The sequence below is a fragment of the Narcine bancroftii genome, chromosome 12 (assembly GCF_036971445.1).
Source record: "Narcine bancroftii isolate sNarBan1 chromosome 12, sNarBan1.hap1, whole genome shotgun sequence".
NCBI classification, from domain to species: Eukaryota; Metazoa; Chordata; class Chondrichthyes; order Torpediniformes; family Narcinidae; genus Narcine; species Narcine bancroftii.
The window spans coordinates 27,597,548-27,615,946 of NC_091480.1; the positions used below are offsets into that span (position 1 = coordinate 27,597,548).

Genomic DNA, 18,399 nt, shown 5'->3' on the forward strand with positions numbered 1-18,399 from the left:
CCTTCATTTTCTACTGATGTCCTCTGGTATTTGTTATTCCCGGCCTGGGAAAAAGGTGCTGGCTGTCTACCTTATCGATGCCCCTCGATAAGAATCTTGTAGACATCTATTAAGTTATCTCTCGTCCTTCTTCACTCCAGAGAGAAAAGTTCTTGCTAACCTTGCCTCAAAAGATTTATTTTCCAATCCAGGCAACATCCTGGTAAATCTCCTCTGCATCCTTGCCATAGCTTCCACACCTTTCCTATAATGAGGTGACTAGATTGAACACAGGGTCGGCGCCAGAACGAGTGTTTACGGGGGACATTAGGGTAACTGGGAGAGGGGAGGGCACTGGTCGAGGCCTACCTGCTGAATGGACGTAAACCTCCTTCGCCCCTCTGACATAGCAGCCAACAGCATTGGTTTTATTGTGTAGAGAGTCACTAGCGTGCGGCCAGCTAGATGCTAGTAATGCTTGAAGCGTACTAATGATGCAGGTGGGGGCGGGGGCGAGTGTCACGGTGAGAGATGGCTGCGAGCGTATGGGGGCACAACACCTCGCAAGGAAGGTGGCCCATGATCACGTATGCCCCCACCTTGGTGCCGACCTTGACTGAACACAACATTCCAAGTGTGGTCTCACCAGAGATTTGTAAAGATCTAACATGACCGCTTGACTCCTGAACTCAAACCCCTTGATTTTGAAGCCCAGCATTCCATAGCACTCTAAGCATTAGTTGAATAGCCATCTTACACAAAATAAAGTGTGTCAACTTATAAACTATTCACCATTACTTTGATATATGCATCTTTAAGTTATGCAGACTCCTGCAATAAAGGAATGTTGCAGTATATCTTTAGGCAAAGATCTAAATTGCTTCTCAAACAAGAAAACTTTATTACAAACTATATTAGTTAATATGTATTATCTTTCCATTATCAGATTTTTAGAGTATTTGAGCCAATGGGAAGAAAATGTAGTCTGAATACATTCTCAATGACAAATATTCATTCCATTTCTCTGTGTGCAGCTCAGTGCTGAAGTGCATGTTCGGAAGTTGGAAGACAGCTTAGCAGAGGCCAATGCCAAATGTTCTGAAATAGAAAGAAACTTGACTGAAGCTAATACTCTGAAGACGAGGCTGTCAGGTATTAGATAACTTGTTCATTTATATCCATCCATCAGTTTCAAAGCAATTGCAGTTGTTTGCAAAATGTAAAATAACATTCCTTCATTAATATCCTTCTTGCCTGTAGCAAATTAATCTTTCTGCGTGCTTTGAACAAAAATTTTATCAATTGCTAAAATTCTTCAATTTGCTATCAATTATCATTGATCTTTCAAAAAGTCGTCTGGAAAATGTATGTAATTCAACCTGCTATATTCTCTAGTACTGTGAATTTACTCCATTTATGATTTATTTTCTGTAACCTAGTTTCCTCTTTCTTTTACCTCTGTTTTGTCATGGGCGGATTTCCAATTTGGCGATGGGCTGTACTTTTGCTACACTGTGTCTCTTTGTCTTATAATTTTAATGCAGCGAGTGCCTTCTTTTTGAACGAGGCAGCCCTGACATTACAAGAATTGCTGGATTCTATTAACCTAATTTTTCCCAGCTAAAGTGCAATATACACTAGAACTCATTGTCAACCAATTGTACAAATTTGTGCCATCTTCCTTTTAATCCTTTCTTGACAGAAGGGTTTGTTGTGCAGTTGGTAGCATCGTTATTTTAGAGTCAGAAGAGCGAGGGTTTAAGTTTTAGTATAAAAGCAAGAGTTTAGTTTATTGTCTATTGAGATACAGTGAAAAGCTTAATTTTGTGGGCTATCACTGCTCACTGGTGCCATTTTTAATGTAGAAATTTACAGAAAATATACTAAAAGGCAAGTAATGACATTGAACACACTGGGTTTCCATCACTTTAACCTAACAGGCAAATTGGATTCATTCACTGTCAATTGTTGCTGTTCCAAGAGCTACATGGTCATCAGTGGATGGGTGGAAATCTGGCACAAACAGGCACTCCATTGCTCGCAGTCAGAATCCCTGCTGGGCCACTGCCATGACTGCATTAACTGTCCTGGCTCTGGCACCCACCTGACTAGCCATCGTGCTCTCTTTGCTCCGCTGGAGCCACTCCAGCCATTCTGCCAAAAACCGCTGTCCCTCCTGCACAAAAATCTGAGCAACTGCTGTGGTCCAATGAGGGACTGTTGGAGCTGCTGTCTTTTCGACGTGATTTTGAATCAAGGCTCTCTCTGATCCCTCAAAGGAATACCGCATATGTTGGCGTACAAGACAGAATTTGAACCTTAAAAATGCTATCCCAAAACCAGGGGTCATCTTATAAAATCCAAACTTTAATATCCTGTGTTTTACAGTGTCCCCTATGGTGATGGAGAATGGCGTAAAACACTTGCATCACTCCTCCTGTCCTACCAGTAAATACAGTAAATATTTTTTACTGAAACTTGTTTTTGGAAAGCTGGATTAGTAGTAATATTATATTAAAACAATAAAAATGTATTAAAAAATTGTCTAATGGACTTCAAAATAACAGCACAGCAAACGAAGCTAATAGTATACTCCCAATGCTATTTGCAACAGCTGGCGAACAGTGAAGTCTCAGCGTTCCCCGTGGGGTCCATCCACCCAGTCCAACTGCCGTTGGCTCCGTACAGGCCTTAAGCAGATTTTGCCAATGGTAACTTCAAGCTTTGGGCTGGAAGACCACCAAGTCAGTGAAAGATGCATTTTAGTCTGTCTGAAACTTGTTGGTCTTTCAATATAGGGAGCTGTTGATCCAGGAATGCTGCCGACTGGCACATTCCAGGCTGCAGGAGTATGTCCTGAGGGACGTAGTGAGGCCTGGTGCAGCCAACGTGACAGCTTTGTGGAGAAGGACCACAGTCTGGAATCCTCCCATTACCGGGCACTGAGGGCTGAGGGGGAAGCCCCTCAACCAACAGAGGGGGGGAGAAACAACAAGGTGCTGCAGTGATGGAAATGGTGTATTGAGAGAGCAAGTATAATGGGAATGTACAGATAAGACTGACATTATGGGTGTGAAAAGACTTTGAAAGGTTTTTATTTGTTTATTTTTGTTTAAAAAAAAAGCTTCGAGCCTTGGGTAGGTGCACACAATTTACAGTTGGGGGAAAGGCTACAGATTCCTGACTAATGGTCTCCATTTATTTCTTGACAAGCTGAGAACAGTGAGCTGAGTCGTGAATATGAAGATGCCCAGAATAAACTGAACCAACTGATCAGGACCAAAACTACCCTCTCTTCCCAAGTTGAAGAACTCAAGAGGCAACTGGAAGAAGAATCAAGGGTGAGACTTATTTTATTTATTTACCTGAACCAAAATAAACATGAAAAGCTTGAATTTGGGGAGAATGATAAAAATGATTGTAGATAATTAATTCTAACTGCTGGATCTATGAAAGGTTCCAGACTACCTAATGGTACTTTCAAATATTGTTTGCAAGGTCTATTTGTGTCCTGAGTTTTTTTTTAATGCTTGACTGCATGGATTTGTTAGGCCAAGTTACAAATGAGTCGAAATCCATTTTAGGTAGCATCTATGGAGGGAGAAAATGTTAAATTTTTATCAACTTAACATGTTAAGTCTCATTTTCTCTCCACAAATGCTGCCTGACCCCGCAAGGGTTTCCAGTAATGTTAGTTTATCCTTCAGATTTACAGCATATACATTTTTTTTTTTAACACCTCTTTTGGTCTTTATTTAAGTTGGTTTGCAAAAAAAAATCTATTCCCTCTCTTTACAGCAACCTGGGTTCGAACTCAACACTGTCTGTAAGGAGTTGTATGCTTTCCCTTTGTCTGTGTGGGCTTCCTCCATGAGCTCCAGTTTCCTCCCACCATTCAAAAGCATACCAGGGGTGTAAGTCACCTACGTGTAATTGGGCGGCACGAGCTTATGGGCTGTACGTCTAAATTACCAAATTATAAATTAAATTAAAAGACCAACACAATGTCCTCTTTCATCACCATTAAGTTTAAATGGGTTGTTATTCTCCAATTTTGGTAAATATAAAGGAAACACTGAAGAAATTGAAACACCAAGTTGAGCAATATTACTGTCTCTATGTAAAAGTGAGAAATACACGTTTGGGATGTAGAGCGCGTCGAAAGAACCAAAGACTTGTTGATCCAAACCAAGGCTTTTATTAACTAAAAGAATGGAGCATATCACATGTAGGTCAACCAGTCCAAAATGTCCTGGTCTGACTAGGAGCAATCCTTTAAGACCTGCCTGTAGGTGTGGCTATGCTGTCAGCCAATCACAGTCATCCTACATTACAATCTGTACACAGACACATTGGTGATGGAATGTGTACTATCACATGGGAAACAAGTCATTGGTTGGGGTACTGTGTGTAAATACCCACCCTTGACTTTCAGGCCAGGAGTGGAGCAATGGTGGGTCTAGCCAATGCTAAACATGACATGGACCTAACAAAGGAACAACTGGAGGAAGAGCAGGAAAGCAAAGCTGAGCTACAGCGACTGGTTTCTAAACTAAACAGCGAAGTGACAACATGGAGGACCAAGTATGAAACTGATGCCATTCAGAAAACTGAGGAGCTGGAAGAGACAAAGTGAGTAATTAAGCAATTCATAAAGCATGCCCATAGTTCCTTCAGAAGATATTCCAATGATTGTTTGAAGACAATCATCCAAGGGAAAGGACATCATTATAGATGTTTCCGAGGACAGTGTTCCGGGACAAATGCTTTTCAGCTGCTTCATCGTCACATCAGACGCAGATTGCTTGTTGATGATTCCAATGACCAACTCTATTTGCAACTCGTCAGTGAATGAAGTAGCTCAGACCTGCATGCAACAAGACTTAGGCTCATCTGTGGCATCACATTCATTCCGAAAAATGGCCAAACGATGGTGATCTCCAATCTTTGATACACAAAGCCTTAGCATCACCACATCTCCCACTATGAAAGTCTTGGAGATCACCATTAACCAGAAAGTGAACCAGAAAATGAAATCAGAATTTGGCTACTCTGTGGCCAAGTGACTCACTTCCTTACATCCCACAACCTTTCAGATTTCAGATTTCAGATTTATTGTCAGAGTACATACATGACATCACATACAATCTGGAGATCCCTTTTTCCCATGGGTGCGGTAGAATTACCACTAATTGGTAGTGCAAAAAATAAATTGTACACAGTGTAAACATGTATACAAATAAAAGAACTGTAAAGAGATAATGAATGTAAACAAACTGACTCTGCAATACAGAGAGAACAAAATAAAATCAATAAGGTGCACAAGTAAGAGTCCTTACATGACTCGCTGATGGAGTTTGTCATTGAGTCTGATGGTGGAGGGATAGCAGCTGTTCCTGAACCTGGTGGTGCGAGTGTTGTGGCACCTATACCTCTTTCCTGATGGCAGTAGTGAGAACAGACCATGTGCTGGGTGATGTGGGTCTTTGATTGATGCTGCCCTGTACCCTGTAGACGTTCTCAATAGTGGGAAGAGTTTTGCTAAGTGGGGGTAGTGGGGATTAGTGGGGAGAGCTTTCTGAGTCGGATCTGTGATGCCTTGGAAAAGTACAATAGAAAGTAGCTGACTTAATTGACAATCTGTCCATCAGCCCAAACATTGATTCCCTTTTCCACTGGCATACAGTTGTGGCAGTGTACTGCCTATAAGATGCACAGCACCTACCTACCCAATGCTGGTAGTACCTCCCAGATTCGCGACCTTGCCACCAAGGAAGACAAAGGTTTCAGGTATATAGAAACGCCACTGCCTCTGGTCGCACACTAGCTTTTTCAAAGTGTTCTTTATTTAGTACAAAAACTGTGAAAAGCTAACTCAGAATCATGAATTTATGATCAAAACAAGTGGTCAAGTATTATAGGATCTGGCCTTGTTTTCATTGACTCCTGATGGTTGAATTGGCACTGGGTGTAACAATGTTATAGATGTCCATACCTTGATCTTCATATGTCTTGCCCTGGAAAGCAAGGACAATGTTTCTAACAATAATTTTATTTATGTGTAACAGGAGAAAGCTGGCAGCGAGGTTGCAGGAAGCTGAGGAAGCTGCTGAGGCCGCACAAGCCAGAGCAGCGAGCCTTGAGAAATCAAAGCAAAGGCTTACCGGAGAAGTGGAAGACCTAACGATTGAACTGGAAAAGGTAATGAGAAAGATGCTGCAGTTAATTCAGAAAATATTTACTTAAAACTGGAATTGATTTCTTCCACCCAACAGATTAAGTGCAGATCACCTTGGCTTGTCCTGGCATCTCCAGGAATAAAATGTTAATTATGTGCAATCCAGGGGGGAAATAAATACAAAAGAATTTTTTTTTTAAACTGCATGCATACTTGATTTTAATTATTTAATCGTACAAGGTATTGGAAAAGTGCTTTAAAAAGATGGCTCTAGATTGATTATTCTTTTATGTGATAAAGGCACCAGGAATATATCCAATCATAATCGAAAACATCATGACTGGCTCTCATTCAGTGCATTCCCCGTCATAAATGCTTATCAAACTGTTTAATGGGCCTCCTGTTTAAACCAAAGCATCCAGAATGCATCTCAGGGAGGTTTAAGGGTGTTTGGGTAAATTATTTCCTCAGTGGTGTAATATCTTTTCTCATTCTTAGTCAAATGCTGCGGCAGCTCTGCTGGACAAGAAGCAAAGATCCTTTGACAAAATGCTTTCAGAATGGCAGCAGAAATATGAAGAAATACAGGTTGAACTTGACAACTCACAAAAGGAATGCAGGGCCCATGTGACAGAAGTCTTCAAACTTAAAACAGTTTATGAGGAGGTTATTGAACAACTTGAGGTTGTGAAGAAAGATAATAAGAATCTTCAAGGTAATCATTCATTATCAACTTTTTCATCACAGAGAGCAGGTAGTAAATGACCAACTCAATGAAGTAGTTTAGATTCTGTGATAATGTAAAATGTACTCTTGCAAGCACTTCCACTGATTCGACTGAAACCAAGCGAAGGAGAGCTATAAATTGGGCAAAAAATTTAGTGTAGCGGTTAGTGCAATACTGTCACAGTGCCAGTGACATGGGTTCGAACCCGGCGCTGTCTGTAAGGAGTTTGTATATTCTCCACATGTCTGCATGGGTTTCTGCTGCAATTTCCTCCCATCATTCAAACCGTACTGGGCTTGTAGGTCAATTGGCTGTAATTGGGCAGCAAGGGCTTGTTACCAGATTATCTCCTGAAGTAATGCCCTATCTTATTTCATTTTATAGCACAGGATGAGGCCTTTTGGCTGGCTGTATCTATTTAAACTCTCAGGGTAATCACTGCTGCACCAATAAAACTTCAGAAGGTTGAGGAAATCTGTCCTGACCTGCAGCTGATAAATATTTCCGAAAGCCTGATTGTTGCCGATAGTTGACTATGATGCAAGTGGTCATTGGACTCATATTTCACTGTACAATTTTCTGTAATCCTTCAGATGAGATTAAGGAATTGGTGGATCAGCTCACAGAGGGTGGAAAGAGTGTGCATGAGCTGCAGAAATTAAAGAAAAAACTTGAAATTGAAAAGGATGAACTGCAACTGGCTCTGGAAGAAGCTGAAAGTTCACTCGAGGTAAAGGGTTTTTATTTAGTGAATAACACTCAGTTATTTCTTGAGTTATAATGAAAATGTGAACAGTAATGGATGAAAACATTATGATGGAAGCTTGTCAACTCTCCAAGAAAAGGCATAAAGCCAATAAGGTTTTTATTGGTTCATTTCAAGTCCATGCAAATTGCAGTTCATAAGTCCTGTGGTTTTATTTTTGCATTGACCACATGGTTCTAAGTTAAATGCAGACTGACTCTGGAGTCAGTGATAAAACATCCAAAACTAAGAAATTCTGGAGAAAGAAATCTCATTCCAATTCATCTAAGTGTCATCTTGCACATAACCTGCAATTGATTCCAAGCTTGTAATGTCTATGCACCTCCATGCTCAATATATAGGTAAAGGGAAAGAAATGGGCAAATTATTATTTCATCTAAGTAGTCGTATCAAATGACTCTTGTACTACAATTATTAAGTTGCAGAAATGCAAAGGAGGGAAGTTACAAAGGTAGGACGTCATCCACAACGAGAAAACAATATTTTGCTGATACAATAATTAAAATAAACCAAAAATCTTTTAGAATAGGCTTAGGAGATGGAGCTTCCTAGCACACAAGGAACAGGCCATCACTTTCAGCCATTCATCATAACCAGTTTCCTGGATTCTGGCTCGATGTGCACCATCAACTGACCTTGGATTCTGTTGATGTGGAGTCTGTAGGTTCTTCCCATGACTTTTGGGGTTTCTAACTGGTACTCTGGTTTCTTCCCACATCCCAAAGATGTGGCTTCTGTAAATTGCCCTTCAATGTAGGTAAATGGCAAAAGAATCAAATGGTATTTTATGAGAATGGGACCAGTGATATTGCTCTGCCAGGAGATATCATGGATCTAATTGGCTGAGAGGCCACCTTCTCTAAGTAAGTCAATTAACTGCTTTGTGAGAGGAACAGCCCATAAATGCTTTGTCTTTTAAGATTTTGTTGAAGGGTAAAGATCTACAAAGTTCATATTACAAACATCTGGTTCTTTACCTTTCCCCTTTTATGTTTTTACTTGCTCTTTTTAGGAGCCTCCTTGAATTTAAAAAAAAAATATTTATAGGTCCTGCATATAAAGTAAATTATGGCTAATTTATAATTCCCCAAATGAACTTGTTTAGTTTGCCTTTGTTTATAGGCAGAAGAGGCCAAAGTGGTTCGAGTTCAGCTGGAATTGGCACAGGTGAAGGCAGATATTGAGAGGAGAATCCATGAGAAAGAAGAGGAATTTGAAACCACCAGGTATTCAGACTGATCAGATGACTTTAATTCTACAGTGTCTCTTCAGTAAACTCAATCTAGTAATTGAGTAAATTTCGCATCCTGGTAACAATCAAGAAATAAATATAATTTCAACAACTCAAATCAAACAATTGGCATTATAATCAACTGAATGGCATCAATTTCATACTTCACTCTGGATATTTATTTGCCTTTCAAAGATTTTCGCGTGGAGATGTCATGATCATCTTTCACTGCAGTTGTCTAAGGCTTCAAATTTTACCTTTTCCGATGAACTTACAGAAAGAACCACCAACGTGCCATTGAATCGCTGCAGGCCAGCTTGGAGGTTGAATCTAAGGGCCGTGCTGAGGCACTCAGGTTGAAGAAGAAGATGGAGGCTGATGTGAACGAGATGGAGATTCAGCTGGAACATGCAAACAAAAACAATGCAGAGCTGGTGAAGACCCTGAAGAAGCTCCAGCAGCAGCTCAAGGTACAGAAGACCTGCAGTCGTTTGCTTCTTTCAATCACAGTAACACCCCTATTGTCCAGAATTCAAGCAACCAGCAAAAATAAAATTGCAGAAAATAAATAAATAAAAAATCCAGAAGTTTTGTTTGCCAATCACGCAACATGCAATCTCAAACAACCACTTATCCAGCATCTTCCAATCCCCATAGCTCCCGGATTACAGGAGTTTTACTGTACTGATTTTTCTTGCTAGAAATGCGACTGCTGAATACTAACGTAATAAGAAGCAAGGCTGGGATAATTGGAATAAGATAAAAATCAAACACAAACAATAAAGGATTTTTTTAAATGAATAGAAATTAGGACTAGAAATTTCTTCGCAACTACAATTTATTCTTAACACACCAGTGTTTTAAAGACAATAAAATAATTTCCAAGATAATTCAAAGGAACATTTGCAAGCAAATTTTGAGCTCAGGCATTTCAAACTATAAGGAGACAAAGAGATTTGGAGAGGAATATCAGAACTTGGGCCAAATGAAACTTAAAGTGTGCCTGCTAGTGATTGTACAGTGAAAACAAGGAATGCAAAACTAGCCAGAGTTATATGAGCACAGTGATACTTATGAGTTGCTGGGTTGGAAGTGGTGATATAAATAGGGAGATGAGGCCATGGAGGGATTTAGCAGTAACTTTTAATTCAGGGTGTTGGTAATTGCTCTTGTAACAGAACAAAATAACCTTCTTGGCCCTCAGGAAACACAAGCGCAAATGGATGAGGATGCACGGCGGCACGAGGAGCTGCGTGAGCAGTACAATCTATCTGAACGGCGCATCAGCCTTCTGCAGACAGAACTGGAGGAACATCGCAACACACTGGAATCAAGTGAGCGATCCCGCAAGCTCACGGAACAAGAATTGGTGGAAATAACTGAACGATACAATGAACTCAATGTGCAGGTAATTACTTTGAATGCTCATTCTAAAAAATATCATTTAACATGAAAGTAAAACAAGGTCATTTTCAAAAATAGTTTCTGTCAACGTGGGATCCAACTGAATGTAACAGTATAAATTCAAAGGCATCCTTATCTGCAGCGATAAGTTACGTCTCTATTCTCATGTTGATAGCTGGAAATGCAAACATTATCTTTGAGAGGTATGGCTGCTATTCTAAGTTTATGATTTATTATTGTCGAAATGCCTCTGGAAACAATCTTCTTTGCCAGTATCTTGGAATTGAGAGTAACTTAATTACAGCATGGTTTTGGGGGAACGATATGGCTATTGAGGCCCATGTTGGATCTGTGGACTCCATACACTTCCAATGCAATCTCAAGATTGAGTATAACTGGGGCTTTAATGCTGGGGATGTTGGCTAGCAGAGGAAATGATAATGATTCACCAAACTTTCCTCCAAATTAAGAGCATTTTGGAGAGACAATGTTGATATTTTTCTCTTACCTTCAAGTAGCTGGTTTCTTTAGAATTCAGATACAGTTAAGAGGGCAGAGGTCACTGCTGCCCAGTAGACCAGGTGTTTGTGCTAGATCTATAGTCTTGATCTTTGAAAACAGTGGTGAATTTCATCAATGATGTCTGACATTACCAAGAGTTTGCTCCCTACAAATGGGAAGTGGATCATATTTTACACAGACCTCCTGTGAGTGTTTATTGTTGTTGGAGGCCATATCAGGCAGCAGGAGGAGGTTTGGTAGAGGGATTTTTAATTGAAGATGTTGAGCATGAGGCTCATCCTCATACATATCAGCTTTGAGCATGTGCAACAAACAGCAAGAGTAGCTTTCCATGAACTTACAGAGGTTTGTTGGTGGTAAGATGTGAGAATATGGCAAGAAAGATTAAAAAGAGTGAAGAGGCATTGAGCTGTCTTTGTTTGACACCAGTTTCCACTAAGAATAGTTCTTTTCTAAACCTGCTCACATCCTGGTTTGTATGGCATTGTGAAGCAAACATAAGATGGAGGTGAATATCTGAGCTAAGCCATTGAGGAGTATGTTCAATGATCCCTTCTAATCTGTAATCTGTGCAACATGGTGAAATATTGACCAGGAGTGCAGAGCGTGAGTAAAGCAGGCAGATGAGAAAAATATTTTATAAAGCAGTCAACTGATCAAACCAGACAGAACAAATTGCCAAGCTTTCAAACCTTCTCTGTTCTTGCCCTTTAGAATAACACATTACTGGTGTACAAGCGTAAACTGGAAGGGGATCTTCAGACACTCACCAATGAGCATGAAGAATTGATCCATGAGTTCCGTTCTGCTGATGAGAAAGCCAAGAAGGCCATGGGTGATGTAAGTTTACGGTCTTGAATCACTCTATAACTTGAAAGTGTGTCGTTCATTTCATATAGTCATCTTTATTTATAAACAAATCAATTTTTACTTTTATTTCTATCCATCTGAGAAATTGTTATGCTTTTGATTTGAAGCTAACATCTTTGATTCCTATTTTATAATGTACATGTTGAGATTATTGAATCTGACAAAGGAAAATGTTTAAAGATCAATATCAAGTGTCTGTGGTCAGTTTCTTGCCATGGATACCTGGAATGCTAAGTGCATTAAAATTACACCCATTTGCACTCCTTTTTAATACCCCGACCTTGCACAAAAGCAGTTTTAAGGCTGAAAATTGCACCCACTTCGAAATTGGCTCAATCAATTGCAGCCTTGATTCTCTGCTGTTGTGTTTGAATCATTTCCAAGCTTTGGGATGTGATCACCAGCCCCCAGGTCAGCCTGTCCTCATCATGGTTTGGAGCATGGAATTTGACCAGGCCAGACAACTACATGGACACGTCTTCTCCAGCCATGTATCTTGGTTGCCATGGAGAGTGTGGTGATATATAATTATACCACTCGGTCACCAGGGGTCATCCCAGTGACCTTGTATATAAAGCTGTCCAGAGCTACAGTCTAGCCTTCCAGGTTTGTCTTGCAGAGAGACAAGACCTCTTAGTGTACATATTAGTTTATTAAAGCTGTCTTATAGTCACACTGCTGGTGTGGTTATTGTCAGTACAGAGAGAGTTCTTGAAGTGTTCATTCATTCAGTGATACAGCCATTGTTATCTTAACATGCACGCATTAGGATTAGGTTTAGGGTTAGGAACAATCCATCCATTCTAATGCATTAATCTGTGTGCAGAATGCCATTGCATTGTTCTTTGCTTGCTTCTGTCCAATGTTCTTGAATATTTCTTTGGCAATTGGAGTGATTGCTTGATTAGAAGAATGCCAAAGGATCAGTCCAAAGTACAATTGCTGTTGATTCTATATTTTGACTCATGAAATATTTTTAAAATGTGGGTCAATCACAAGCAGTTACTTTAATTCACTGCCTTTCTTTTTGACCAGGCTGCCCGCATGGCGGAGGAGCTGCAGCAAGAGCAGGAGCATTGCATGCACCTGGAGAAGATAAAAAAGAACTTTGAGATGACTATCAAGGACTTGCAGGGTAAACTGGAAGAAGCTGAGCAAATGGCCCTAAAGGGCGGGAGACGCATCATCCAGAAACTGGAGGCAAAGGTGAGGAGACCCATGTGCACAGATCTGCCCCAGAGGATGGCTTAGTCTCAGACCCAAATATTCTCTGCACCAATAAGTTAATGGCAATAAATAATTCTGTAGTAAACAGAACATTGTTTTATGAATGTCAGATGAATCAAGAAGATTCTGTTGGGTTTACAGTTTTCCAGGATATTCAATTAAAGAAAAATTTTAACTACCAATTAGAAGGTCTGATCTATCTTACACATAAACTAAGTGCTTGTCTGGTTGTGATGTTCTCACTTACTTTCATGTAAGCCTTCTTTCCTTCCTTCCTTTCTCTCTCTTCTGATTATTTGTTCTCTCGAAAGCCACTCAGTTTTCATTTAATGAGAAATGTGATTACTTAGTAGGTTTTTTTCTCCTGAAATTTAGATTAAGGAACTGGAGTCTGAGTTGGACACAGAGCAAAAGCGTCATGTGGAGACGGTGAAAAATCTGCGTAAGAATGAGAGGCGGCTGAAGGAGCTGATCTTCCAAACTGAAGAAGATCACAAGACCAACCAGCGCATGCAGGAACTGGTTGAGAAACTGCAGAACAAACTGAAGAGCTACAAGAGGCAGATTGAGGAGTCTGTAAGTTATCCATAAAATCCTGAACCTGGAAATGTGTTTAAAAAAAAAAGAGAAATCAATAGCAATTGTTCAAAATTATTTCAATCTAAAAATCCTTCCTGAAGCCCATATTTCCATGTATAGACCATCCTTAAACCCCACTCTTTCATACAGGCTTGTGGTTGTTGCCCCCAACCTTTTAGTGGCTCCTCCCTTCACTATCCAATGTTTTCATTACACCTGACGGAGAAAGTGTCATGCATAAAAGCCACTGTAAAAATGCACATTGTTAATGTTTTAAAATGTCTACATGTGTGTATATTCAGAGAATGAATTGATAACCCAAAACATTTTTTAAAATGTTATTGAACATTGTACCAGCTGATTTGGATGTTATTCTCCATTTGAAGGGCCAGTTCCTGGTAACCTCTTAAACATTGATAGATTGGACCAAAATTCACTGCTTTTCTTTGATTTTCCTTTCACAGGAGGAACAGGCTAACCAAAGCCTGGCTAAATATAGAAAGACTGTGCATGAGTTAGACGATGCAGAGGAAAGAGCAGGGATGGCCGAATGTGCTCTGAACAAGCTCCGTACCAGGAACCGTGTTTCTGCAAGCAAAAGTTACAGCACCGTCGAGGTGATCCAGGTGTCCTCCAAGTCCACTGGAGAAGAATAGGCAGAAGCTTCCTCCATCTCAGCTGGTAACCAGAACTTTTGTGATTCAGCAAAACAACACTTAAATCAGACATTAAAAATTGTCTATTAAACATTGATACAGGGTATTTGCTTCTGTATTCTATCTTGGTTCATATTGTATAGATTAGCTCTTCTACAATTTAGTTCCTTGGTCTGATAGATTGCAATAATATGCCTGTTACACGTTGCTTCATTGCTGGCTTGAGTGTCACCTTTCGTTTGGTTGGTAGTATTCTTACAGTGGCCAGTTCAAGAGAGTTGGTCACTTCATACACCTGATGATCCCAGGACAAAACTGAAGGGAGTGGCCACTGGTCAAGGTGCCATTATTTACGCAAGATGTAAACCAGCCTGTTTATTTGTCCTTTCAGGTGGACATTTAAGATATTAATATTTGGAAGGTGAATAGAACAGCTTGCTGTTCTAGCCAATAGAACAACTTGGCGTTCTGATTCCAAAATCATCCTTCTGTTCAAAAACTCATTTGTCACACCCTGTTGGCAGCCTTATTGAAGAACTAGACTTCAAGATGTACCTTCAAGGAAAGAGTTGGGACATATCCTGAAGTCATAAAACATGCTACATAAATGGAGATTTTATTCTTGCTAATTGTTGACCCACTGATCCACAAAGTTCCTCAAAAGTTATTACAAAATGGGCGAGACTTCTCTTAATGTCCCCATACTTTCTACATACTTTAAAATGTTCAGGTTGTTTCAGCCTTTTTCAACAAACCATTCAAAGCAACCAAATGTCAGTGATTGTTTCATTATGTAATGGTGGCACTACTGGATCTGACTTAAGGCTCATCTGCTCCCCACAAGCACTTGAGTTTTGACCAAGTCACTGGACTTTAGTCCCAAAGCGGGGTTCATAGTCAATAGTTCACTAAACTTGTCTAATGGTGTAGAGCTCGTCGAAAGAATCAAAGACTTGTTGATCCAAACCAAGGCTTTTATTAGCAAAAGACAGGAGCTCTTCACAGGTGGCCGACCAGTCCGGAATGATCCGACCTGGCTAGGGACACAACCCTTTAAGGCCCAGACAGTAGGCGTGGCTTAGCTCTCAGCCAAACGCTGTAAGCACAGTCTAGATACTGTAACTATATACACTATATACATTGGTGATAGATCTGTACTATCACAAATGGTAACATCTTTATTACCACCAAGACCATCATGAGAAAACCTAGCAGATTCAGTGCTATTTTCATTCAGAGGACAAGGTGGGGAAGTGGGAGTTTCAGTGTACAGCAGGATAAACAAAGATGCTTGGATGAGTAATTTTAATGTTTATCACCATTTTTATCACTATTTAAGTAGCACTATCAAGTTATTCGATAAGTTAAATGGGGCGATGCTTGACACAGTATTGGAGTGTGCAGTGAATATGAGAAACATTGGCTCTTGTAGGAACTGAGTTAAGAACAGGAATGGATTTATTAGCCCTTATCTTGTGCTTTGGTTCAATGACATCAAGGCTACTCTATCACCTAATTCCAAATGTTGCTTTTCCCCAAAGTAGCAAAGAAAAAGTCTCAGAATTAGAATTTATTGTCATAAAAGGGAGTCTACACTGAACATTTATGGTCCCACATTAATCCTGAGAGAATGGGTTGATACAATGCATTTATTCAACCATGGATCAAATAATTTTTGAAAGATTCCCAATAGGTCACTAAGAACCTGTGGAATCATATCTAGCCTCCTTCAGGGAAAAGAAAACTTTACAAGGAAAGGAGGCAGAAGTTTGTCTTTGGTATTAAATGAGTACAAGAGCAATTTGAACTAATTTCCACTCACTAATTTCAAAGGAACTGAGCATTTGTGGGATGAGTACACTACAACCAACAGCAAACACACTTGGTTGTTTTTAATCAAAGTCGGTGGTTCCCAAACTTTCTTGGACTGCCACCCCCTTCGTTCCCAGGCCACATCCCTTGCGCACCCCCCACCAAACACACACCTTTTTTGGTATTAGGTCTACTGCAAATTTAAAACAACTAATCTAACATTATAAACAAGTGTATGCATTTCACAAATAAAACATAGTAAACCAATTTACAGTCACCGTCCTGAGCAGTCTCATCCTGGCCAGTCTCATCCTGGCCAGACACTGTCCCTAGCCGTCACCAACCCAGCCAGTCACCCCCACCCCCTCCTCACCAGATGGATAGTGCAAGATGAGCATTGCGGGCTGAGTTTGCTGGAAATGTTCAAACTGCCCCCTTTTTCCTCACTACCTCCTTGGATCTTTCCACCACCCCCAGCGGGGTGGCACTGCCCACTTTGGGAATGTCTGATCTAAATGATACAATATCGTAAAGGGACTTTTGGTTCATTGAACCTCCCTTGTTCATGAAGTAATTTGGTATGGATGTTTGGACACAAAAGACCACGATGGAGGAATCTGGAGCAAAAAAAAACCAAACAGCTAGGGAAAGTCAGTGGTTCAGACAGCATCTGTGGAAGCAGTGGATGGTTGTCACTTCAGGCCTTGATGCATCTCTTTGACCTGTAATGCTGACTATCCATCTGTCTCCACAGATGCTGCCTGACCCATTGAGTTTAAATTTAAATTTAGACATACAGCTCGTTAACAGGCCTTTCCTGCCCATGAGCCATGCTGCCCAACTACACCCAATTGACCTACAACTCCCATACATCTTGAAGGGTGGGAGAAAACAGGAGCACCCAGAGGAAACCCATCCAAACACAGGGAGAATATATAAACAGACAGTGCCGGATTTGAACCCAGGTCACTGTTGTTGAAACAGCGTTGCATTAACTGCTCCTCTAACCATGCTGCCCCTCTAGCAGTTTGTTTCTAACACTAGGGGTTGCCTCAAGTTGCTTTTTAAATTTAAATTTAGATGTATAGGATGGTAACAGGCCATGAGTCCGTGCTGCCCAACTTACACCCAATTAACCTACAACCCCGGTACGTTTTGAACGGTGGGAGACACGGAGAGAATGTGCAAACTTCCCACAGACAGTGCGGGATTCGAACCCCAGTCCCAATCACCGGCGCTGCAAAGGCGTTATGCTAACCACTACGCCAACCGTGCCGCCCCATCTGTTCTAAAGATTGATTGTTTTGGTTCATCAGCAACTATTTAAATCTTTGACCAGAATACACATTGTAATGTGAGGATCAAGATACATTGCCATTAAACATAAACTTGTTTCATTCACTTTCAGGATTATGCATGCTTCCCATGACAACTGTCATCCATTCAATTGAGGACCATGTTTGCCAGAAAGCTCCTGGGCTCTTCAAAGGATGCTGAAAAATCTCCCATCAAAAGTAAAGAAGGATCAGCTCAAACTGTTGAGCTTCTTTGAACAGTTACATTGAGTTCCATCCTTCCTGACATGGGCAGATATCTCAATTAGTAATGGGTGACAAAAAGGAAATTTGCATGCTCACGTCAAGGATAGAGCTGTGCAATTAACATGTATAACCTGCCTGAATGTGTAAATGCCCAAACACCCCTGTTACAAAAATAAATGTATAGTTCAGTAACCAGCTCTACGTCACTGTTATTTATATTTGTTCATTCATTGGGAAACATGAATTTGATTCTTTGAAATTGATGTTACTTTTTGAATGCTGTTGGTTTGGTAAAGTTTTGGCATGGTGTTGGATCTTGGACTGTATTCGTTGGAGTCCTGAAGGATGAGGGAGGGCCTCAGAGGCATTCCAAATGCTGAAAGGGCTGGGCAGAGTAGATGTGGCAAGGATGTTTCCCATGGCAGGGGATTTTTAGGATAAGGGGGCACAACTTCAGGTTAAAAGCATGTCAATTTAAATCAGAGATGTGTAAAATATCCTTTAGTCAGAGGGTCATGAGTTTGTGGAACTTGTTGCACTGTAGAAACAAAGTCGTTGGGCGTATTTAAGGCAGAGATTGACAGGTATTTGATGAGTCAGGGCATCAAGGGTTACAGGGAGAAAGCCGGGGAGTGGGCTGAGTAGATGGATGGATCAGCTAATGATATAAATGGCAGAGCAGACTTGATGGGCCAATTGGCCTACTGCTGCTCCTATATCTTGTGATCTAAATATTTCTGTTTGTAACTCAAGCACTTGATGTGGCCTGCATTTATGGGGTACAGTATCATGTTTTGCAAACCAGTCCACCAGTGTAACTACTTTGACAGCACTCATGTAATTGGGTCTTTTAGTATGATCTATGAACAGAAATATTAGAATAAGAGAAACTTGGGTACAGAAAATT

At 40.4% G+C, this 18,399-nt stretch overlaps 1 protein-coding gene across 1 annotated transcript in view; it reads left to right on the forward strand.

The window, feature by feature from the left end:
• The window catches only part of LOC138747263 (myosin-16-like), a 65,969-nt gene extending 48,282 nt beyond the window's left edge, over window positions 1-17,687 (forward strand). The window contains exons 31-44 of the mRNA XM_069906325.1: window positions 1,014-1,131; window positions 3,193-3,320; window positions 4,415-4,611; window positions 6,048-6,180; window positions 6,656-6,872; window positions 7,478-7,614; window positions 8,773-8,876; window positions 9,159-9,351; window positions 10,086-10,289; window positions 11,522-11,647; window positions 12,713-12,883; window positions 13,280-13,480; window positions 13,948-14,164; window positions 17,360-17,687. Coding sequence (XP_069762426.1) covers window positions 1,014-1,131; window positions 3,193-3,320; window positions 4,415-4,611; window positions 6,048-6,180; window positions 6,656-6,872; window positions 7,478-7,614; window positions 8,773-8,876; window positions 9,159-9,351; window positions 10,086-10,289; window positions 11,522-11,647; window positions 12,713-12,883; window positions 13,280-13,480; window positions 13,948-14,139 — 2,121 coding nt within the window. The 3' untranslated portion in view covers window positions 14,140-14,164; window positions 17,360-17,687. The remainder of the gene's footprint in view (window positions 1-1,013; window positions 1,132-3,192; window positions 3,321-4,414; window positions 4,612-6,047; window positions 6,181-6,655; window positions 6,873-7,477; window positions 7,615-8,772; window positions 8,877-9,158; window positions 9,352-10,085; window positions 10,290-11,521; window positions 11,648-12,712; window positions 12,884-13,279; window positions 13,481-13,947; window positions 14,165-17,359) is intronic.
• The last annotated feature ends 712 nt before the right edge of the window (window positions 17,688-18,399 follow it).